At 40.5% G+C, this 9,163-nt stretch overlaps 1 protein-coding gene across 7 annotated transcripts in view; it reads right to left on the bottom strand.

Moving 5' to 3' along the window:
* Window positions 1–9,163, bottom strand: part of IBTK (inhibitor of Bruton tyrosine kinase) — an 82,019-nt gene that overhangs the window by 41,634 nt on the left and 31,222 nt on the right. For all 7 annotated transcript variants that reach the window (XM_023517257.1, XM_023517261.1, XM_003796731.3 and 4 more), the window contains exons 12-17: window positions 8,057–8,659; window positions 7,192–7,278; window positions 6,156–6,238; window positions 6,034–6,071; window positions 5,512–5,608; window positions 977–1,078 (exon numbers count right to left, since the gene is read on the bottom strand). In XM_023517257.1, the coding sequence (XP_023373025.1) occupies window positions 977–1,078; window positions 5,512–5,608; window positions 6,034–6,071; window positions 6,156–6,238; window positions 7,192–7,278; window positions 8,057–8,659 (1,010 nt within the window). The remainder of the gene's footprint in view (window positions 1–976; window positions 1,079–5,511; window positions 5,609–6,033; window positions 6,072–6,155; window positions 6,239–7,191; window positions 7,279–8,056; window positions 8,660–9,163) is intronic.

Genomic DNA, 9,163 nt, shown 5'->3' with positions numbered 1-9,163 from the left:
GACACTACGCAGGAGGGACAGACCGGGGGACACTACGCAGGAGGGACAGACCGGGGGACACTATGCAGGAGGGACAGACCGGGGCCTCCATAGCACAGTGAGTGTGAGAACAAGGGTGAGAGGACGGGACAACACAGTTCAGACAAGTCGGCTGTGACAGCTCAAAGTCCTGAGGTAAAAGGGACAAAATAACAAGAGACAGTTTTGAGTTTCAAAGCTGAGTGTTCAATAGGAAGGCCGTGTAATTAAATGAAATAATGAAGAGAGAAAAAGAGCCTGAGAGAAGGCGATGAGCTGTGTTCAGATACGTGAACGAGAAAGTTCCATAAAGATTCCAGCAAACACAGCATGGGCAGCAACAGCTAAGATCACGGCAACAGTTAAAAAACACTCAGCTTTCAAATCCCCATCCTTGAAAAGTTCCCAAACAAATGTGACACCATCTTTATTATTTAATATTTCCATAAAAATTAATATCATATTTAATATGACACATATTTCTGAGATATGAAAGTGATTATAAATGATGGCATGTAACAATTTAAATGTTTCGGCATTTTTCACAGTACAAAAAAATAATGATGTATTTTACCATAAACAGTATCTTAAAGTCAATAAAATACAGTTACCCTAGATCAACCTGAAAACACATAATATTCCTTTTTTTCTTTCTTTTTTTTTTTTTTGAGACAGAGTCTCACTATGTTGCCCTTGGTAGAGTACCAGTGGTGTCACAGCTCACGGCAACCTCAAACTCTTGGCCTCAAGCGATTTCTTGCCTCAGCCTCCCAAGTAGCTGAGATTACAGGTGTCTGCCACAATGCCTGGCTATTTTTGTTGTTGTTGTTGCAGTTGTTTAGCTGGCTCAGGCCGAGTTTGAACCCACCACCCTCAGTGTATGCAGCTAGCACCGTAACCACTGTGCTATGGGCACCAAACCAAAAAACACATAATATTCTAATTGAAAATTACTCACGTCTTTCAGTTAATGCTACTTCACAAATCTCTTTCAATCGAGTTATGAGAAGCTGATCAGCCACCACAAGAACACTACAAATAAAATCCACATTTGGAGATTCTAAAAAAAAGAGGAAGAAAATAAGCATCACTCATTGTTTTATAAACATTAGACCTAGAAAAAAACTGAAGTAATTAAATACAAGGAAAGAAAAATTATGATTAGTTTTTAAATGTATTAGAATGGTAACTATGATAAATAGTAAATATTTTTAGATTTTATTAGGTACAAAACTGAAAAAGATATTCAAAATGCCTCGGCTCACACTAAGACCATACGATGGCCAACTTGAGTTGATCATTTCCGTGTAGACGGCAACTGGAATGTCTGAGTGTTTACAATCTCCCATGTTGTTAGAGAAACATCTCTCAAAGGAACAGAAGGGAAAATCAAATCTCAGCATCACTGCACGTAACATCCCCAAGCCACTGCCAAAACCACAATGTAAATAGAAAGAAAGAAACCAGCACAGAGAAGAAAGGGAGAAAAGAGGTTCAGATGAAAAAAAATCTGAAGTAGAGAAAAGTTTTAAAGTATGAGGAAATGATGGGGTCACTAAGAATGAGAGATGAAGAACTTCTGAAAGACCCTCTCTGCCATGAGAACAGGAGAAGGCTGTCACAAATCGTCCTCATTAACTTTTTCAGAATTCTGGAAATCAGAAGTCTGGAAAGACTTGCAATTCAAAGGGGAACTAAAAGTGGCTGAGTCTGGTTCAGAACAGTGAGATTTGAGACATCATAGCCTTTGCTATTCAGAGCCTTCTCTCCCTGGTTCTGCCATCACAGTGAATCACAGTAGCAGCCTCGTATACTGGGAGACGGACAGTTGAAACATTATCGAAGAGCTATCATCCTCTGACCTGTCTGTGAGTCCCTGGAAACCTACCTGGAGACGCCCCCTGGAGAACCCTCTAGAGACCCCCCTGGAGACCCCCCTGGAGACCCCTCTGGAGACCCCACCTGGAGACCCCACCTGGACACCCCCCTGGAGATCCCACCTGGAGACCCCACCTGGAGACCCCTCTGGAGACCCCCACCTGCAGACCCACCTGCAGACCCCCCGAGAGACCCCCTTGGAGACCCACCTAGTATGGCTTATCTTTATCTGACCTGACTCACATTTTGACCAGTGAGAAGAGTCTTTCCCCAGGGCATTTATGGAAAAAATAAATATTAAGTAAAGAGACTGAATTAGTGACTAAAAAACTTTCCACAAAGAAAAGTCTGGGCCAGATGGCTTAATTGGTGAAGTCAACTGAACATTTAAGGAAGAATTAACACAATTCTTCGCAAACACTATAAAAATGTAAGATGAAGAACATTACTCAGTTTACATAATGAGGCAAATATTATCATGATACTCAAACCAGACAGACATCACAGAAAAAGACAGGTATGTCTTAAAACTGTAGATACAAAAATCCTCAACAACCTGCTAACCAACTGAGTCCAGCAGCATATAATATACAAAGGACTATGACACAAGGTGACCCAGTGGGGTGTCTCCAGAATAAATGATGATTCAACACACGACAATCAATGTGACACACCACTTCTACTCAACAAAGTCTGGGAGTTCTAGCTGGAGGGATTAGATAAGAAAAAGAAATAAAGGGAATCCAGACCAGAAAGGATCCAGTAATACCATCTACTTGTGAACGGCGTGCACACAGAGACTCCTAAGGAATCCACTAAAAAACAACTAAATCCAATAAGTACGTTCAGTAAGGGTACAGAACACAAGATCAATATTCAAAAATCAACTGTAATTCTAAACACCAGCAAAAAACGATCCAAAAATGAAATCAGGAAAACATATCCATTTATAAAATAGTCTAAAATACTAAGAACAATTTTGGCCAAGAAAGTACAAGGCTTGTACACTGAAAACTACAAAATCATTGAAGAAAAGTGAAGACTGAAATACAGGGAAAGTACCCTATTCTCATCAATTAGAAGACCTAATATTAAAATGGCAATAATCCCCAAATTGATCTACAGACTCAATGTCATCCCTACTAAAATCCGAGCTGCCTTCTTCACAAAAATTGGCAAACTAATTCTAAAATTCATTTGAAAATCCAAGATACAAAATGGCCAAAACAATCATGCAATTGTTGAAATCTAAGAACTCACATTTCCCAACTTTACAACTCACTCCATAGTAATGGAAATCAAGACAACGCTCCACGGGCATAAAAAGAGACACAGATCAATGGAATAGATTTGAGAATATAGAAAAGAAACCTTACGATTATTGTTAATTGATCAAAGGTGCTAAAATAATTCAAAGAACTAAAAGTCTTTTCAACAAACAGTGCAGAAGCCTCAAGCTGCACACGTGTGGACTGTGGAGAAGGGCCCCACATAGAAGTCAACTCGAAAAGAGGAGGTTCCCAGGGTCTGGGAGTGGGAGCAATGGAAAACAGGTCAAAGGGCACAGGGCACGCAGGTCTGTGGTGAGTGAGTTCTGGGGACTTCACACACAGCACAGTGAGATTTGCCACTACCTAAGTGAGGTCTGCTAACAGAAGATCTTAAGTATTCCTACTACCAAAAAAACAGACGTGACGTGATAAGACACGTTAATTAGCTTGACTGTGGTAATCATTTCACATATATGCGTATAAGAAAACACCACACTGTGTACCTTGATTACAGACAATTGTTCACTGTCAGTTACACCTCAGTAAAGCTGGGAGTAAAGTTAACTCAAAATGAACAAAGATCTAAGTATGAGAGAGACAGAGAATCATCAAATCCTCAGAAGAGAACACAGGCAATCATCACAGCCTTGGATTTGGTGATGAATTCTCACATAAGACACCAAAAACATGAGCAGCAAGTAAAAATAGTAATTTGGAATTCATCAAAATTAAATACTCTGTGTTTTAAGGGACACTATCAAGAAAATAAAAACAACTCAGAGGAAACATCTGCAATTCATCTGTCTGATAAGGGTCTGGCATCCAGAATATATAAAAAACTTTCACACACAATAAGATGGCAAATAATTCACAAAAAAATGTTCAAAGGATGTTTTCACAAAGATAAACAAATGGCCAAAAAACACATGAAAAGATGCTCAACATCATTAATCATTAGGGAAAGACGAATCACAAACACAATGTTGCTATCAAAGCTACTCGGATGGCTGTAACAAACCAGGCAAGAATGTGGAGAAACGGAAGCCCTCGCCCACTGCGGATGGCGAAGTTATAGTAAAGGGCAGCCGCTGTGCATGTGGCAACGCCCGTGAACGCAGGGTCACAGTGGGACCAGCCTTTCTACTCCCAGGTACCTGCTTGAGAGAAATGAAGATACACGTCCACCCAGAAACCGGGCCCCGGCCACTCACAGCAGCACCACTCGTCACAGCCAACAGTGAAAAGGGCCCGACCCCCACGTGGTGAACGTAGAAACGCACAATGGAATTACTTGGCAATAAAACATAATGAAGCGCTAGAACACGCCACCCACAGACCTCAGCAACAGTGGGGGGGGAAAAGGAGTCAGACACAGAATGGTGTTGGGTTTTTATAGGAAATGTCCAGACTCCACAGAGACGGGGAGCAGATGAGAGGTTGCGGGGGTCGGGCAGAGAAGAGCAAGTGTCCACTGATGATTCTTTTCCAGGTGATGAAAATGCTCTAGAAATAAACAGTGGTGACAACTGCACAGATTTGTTAATATACTGAAATCCACTTAATTGTATGCTTTGGAAGTTTTAAGTTTTCTGGTGTGAACAATGCCTCAATATAAAAAAGAATGAGGGAAATAGAGAAAAATGCCTATTACTCCCCAATATGCAAACCCTTCAGAATCCTGTCCACGTTAAGTATCAGCTCTTTTCCAGAGACTACCCAGACTTCCTGAGCAGACTCCCAGGCCTCCCAGAAATGCCCTCCCTTGGAGAGCAGCGTTCTCTTGAGTTGCACTGTGTCTGTCCTCCCCACTGGACTGTGAGTTTATGAGAAGAGAGTGAGGCCTAGTCACACGGTTAATCCACAATACGCAGCTGGTTATAAATGGAATGGCCGAATGGCGGCCAGCCCCCAGCAGCGCTCTGACAACTGGAGGGTGCAGGGAACGCACCCTGGAGCCTGCCTGACTCGGTGCATGAACACACTTCCTTCATAAACTCTGGCTCAGTTCTTAGCCTGTTTCTTTTACTTCAGATATGTTATCACAAAGGCAAGAATACCCGTCACAACTGTACTTCCTGTTGTCAACTCATGGATCTCACTCACACAAGTGGCTGGAAATGGAACTGCTAAACCTAATCTCAAACGTTATGTAGAATTCTTAGAGTATCTTCACATGCGTAACGAAAACCTTCTTTTTCTGCTCCTTTACTGTTACTAATCACTCCTACTGCTTATTCTAACTTAAAGGTCTACTGATAACTTATTTCAAGTAGAAATCAAGACACGTTATTTACCATTATTCCATTATAGCTGAAATATCTCAACTGTCCTAACTGATTACTACCTTTGACCCCCAGAGCCTCGTCAGTGTAGAGGTAGTCCAGAATCACTTGCAGGATGTCAGAATGGATCGGCATTTCCAGAGCTGCACAGCTGGAGGCCTAACATAAAAGAAAGTAAAATAATTCACTTTAAACGATAAAATGCTATTAAGTTCTAATTTGAGTTACTGATAAAAAAATACCCTGAACAAGAAATCACAAGAAATGCAAAAGAACATGAAAATATAAGACGCAAAGCTAAAATGATATCTAATTAATTTTAAAACATAATATAAAAAAGAAACAAAAAAATTTCAGAGAACAAGAAACTCTACTATTCCTACTATGTTTTCTAAGTAGCTTTTTAGAAACGATTTTAAATACTAAATGTTGCTATTTTCCACCAGGATTAGCCGTAAATAAAGTGGAATACAAAACTGAGTTAAAATATCATCAATTTCTAATTCTGACTTTAATATATACCATAATTTTCAAGAAATATTAAGTACAGTCACCAGCTAAGGTGCTTTTTACTCGAATCTTACCTCAATCCATGAGCTACTCAGCATACTATGAAAATAATCTGAAAGAAAAAAGTTCAAAGCAATAAAAACAGTGAAACAATACTAAAACAAACAAGTCACTGGCTAACAAGGCGAGCACTGACCGAGCCTGGCGCAGAGAACGCACTTGTGACAGGGGAACTCCTTTCCATCCACTGACTTCATGGTCACATCACACAGAAATGAGCTGCAAGAAAAATGTCTAACTGAAACAAGAGCAATCTCTTTACTTATTTAGTTACACAGGAAACTTTGCTCTAAAATTTGGCTCATCTTTACATTTTCTCTTAAATGTGGCAGAGAATAGGCAACTTGCAGGAATATGTACAAATAAAATGTTTCAACTTCTTCCACCTCAGGGAAGATAACGAGGCCCTCACGATAAAGACAATACTTAAAAAGGAACTCAGCACAGAGAAATACTCAAAAAAGTCTTCTTTCTGATTTTCCTCTTTTTATTCTGGGTAAGGTACCACGCTATAATAGTGACCTGGTATTTAAAGCTCTTCAGTGCACTTAGGCACCTGTTCTGTGCCAGGCACACTCAACACATCTCCACAGTGTCTCTTTCTCTAAAACTTTTCACCACCAAAGAAAGTACAAATACCTGAAAATAAAACTTTTAACAACATATTCTGAATAGTGTATTTCTTACTGAAACCATTTTATACTAAAGGAAATAATTGCAACAATGAAGACGCATAATCAGTTTGTGGATTAATATTTCCTAATTATGGCAAGACACAAAATACAGGCAATAAAAATTAAAATTAATGCTTTCTTTGAAAGAATGTACTCCTTCCGTGTCTGATTGAGCAGTTAGTACTTTATCCATTGCCTCAACAGCTCCCAACCCTTCCAGAAATGAAGAAGCTGGGAGAAGGGAAGAGGACATCCCCTACACACGCTGCATCCAGAGAACATCCCCCTATACACGCTGCAACCAGAGGACATCCCCCCACACACGCTGCATCCAGAGGACATCCCCCCACACACGCTGCATGCAGAGGACATCCCCCCACACATGCTGCATCCAGAGGACATCCCCCCACACACACACATGCTCTATCCCGTGGGGAGGACTCCATCTCCACCTACGTGCCAAAATCTAAAGATGAAAAGTTTATCTTACTAACTTACCATTTTTTCCGATTTAGCTTCAGTTTATTACCAGTTTTCTTGGTAGTAACATTAATCTTTTCATTTTCAAATCTGACTCCATCTAACCTATCAAGAATAGATAAAAATTAATTAGTGGACATATTTCCCACCAAAATAAACAAGCATACAACAAAAATCCAATTAGTTTATATGTAAATATAATTGTATCTCCTAGAAAAGTATCTCAACACACCCCTCAGAGATAAAGAAATACTATGCCTTTCCTTCAATTTAGTTAGAATTCAAAAATATAATAAACATTATTGACAACAGCAGGTCAAAGCCCAACGCGCTTTACTGCCCTCCTCCCCGGCTCCCTCACCCAGAGGAGGTGCTGCCGCCCGCAGGATCACACATCCCCTAATAGGAGGGCATCCCGCAGACTCTGACAGACACGTGACAGACAGCACTCAAGGACTCGACACGTGCCCTATGACAACATTACACCAACAATGTGAGGTGAATATTATCCCTCTGATTTCGCATACTGAGAACTGGAGATTCAGAGACTTACAAATTTGTCCCAGCCAGCAACAACTGAGCTAAGAGAGCCCCGCAGGCCCAGCTGCAGCGTCCTCTCCAGCACACACCACCTGCCGCTCCCGTCCGCCTCACTGGCCCCCAGGGAGCCCTCTCCTACCCTTCCACACTCTAATCCACAGGATCCAACACAAACAGCTCTGCCAGAAAACGGGGGAAGGACACATCGGGATACCACCCCCAAAAGAGAGGGAGGAAGGAAGGAGGCAAAGGGAAACAGGAGAAAACAAGGATAGAAAAGGGGGATTTTTGAAAGGGAGGCTCTACTGGGGTCAACCCCAGACACAGAGAAGGAATCGCCTACCTACTGCTCAAAGCGCTGAAGCCAAATTTCTTTGCGACGTTTTGCAACATTCTTACAGGATCATCTTCCCCAGCACTTCTTCCCTTTTTACAAGATTTAGGTTTACTTTTCTGCTTTTCGCTAATTGTATGAGCTTGATTACTCTTATAAACTTCAAATGCTGACTTCGGATTATCATCCTCACAGCAGTTCATTTTATTCAGATGAGAATTCAGAGCGCTTTGATATTCTTCTGGTTTTCTGTTTGAGTGTATTCTTGGTTTGAAGCCATGAGTTAAAAAGTCACAAGTATCTGTGTATATAAACTGCAGAAGGTATTCAAACAAGTCAGGATGAACCTTCTCTACCACAAAGAGGCGGCATCCTGCAGAATCTTCATCTTTCCAGTAAACATCTGTAAATTCTAAACTAGCATCATCTGAAAGAAACAACTTCTGAAAAAAGTCGGAACGCATTGCCAAAATGTATTTATGAGCAGGGAAGATTCTGTTCCCAACCCGGAACGTCACATCGTGGATACTGTCCATTTCATCAGTTTCCCTCAACAGTTTGCCAAACTCTTCCAAGAAGGATGATGGGGACACGCAGGGAATTTCATACAGGCTGGAAACAAAACAGAACCATTTACACTTCCAAAAACATACAAGAGAAAGTATCCACAGGTAATTCTCCTTTTAACATGCAATGTGTTTTATTACTTATAAAACTTAATTTTTATTTGGTATTTCCTGAAATATAAGAATTTTGCACAGTCTTAGATACTATATCACCCTTTTTATATTTATGGTTTTTTTCTCTCACACTAAAATGAAAAGAATTAAGTTTTCCTTTAAAAGGGAGTTCTCGATTTCTACAAGGAAATGCTATAAAATATAAGTTCAAATTGCTATTTCACAGAAATTTTTTAAATGATTAAAATCACAAAAACATTCAAAAAAGAATAGACACTGTAGTTCTCAACTTCTTCCCCTTTTACATCTTTCACAAACGAAGAAAGACAGACAGAAGATATACAGAAAACCAGCCCACAGCTCTAGCTCTCTCAGTCCACAGAAACGCAGTCACACCTTCCAGCCCACAGCTCTAGCTCTCTCAGTCCACAGAAAC

This window comes from Otolemur garnettii, unplaced genomic scaffold, assembly GCF_000181295.1.
Source record: "Otolemur garnettii isolate 467f Iridium unplaced genomic scaffold, OtoGar3 scaffold00107, whole genome shotgun sequence".
Classification (NCBI taxonomy): domain Eukaryota; kingdom Metazoa; phylum Chordata; class Mammalia; order Primates; family Galagidae; genus Otolemur; species Otolemur garnettii.
The sequence above is the reverse complement of the archived record's forward strand: the minus strand, read 5'-3'. Positions and strand labels throughout refer to the sequence as shown.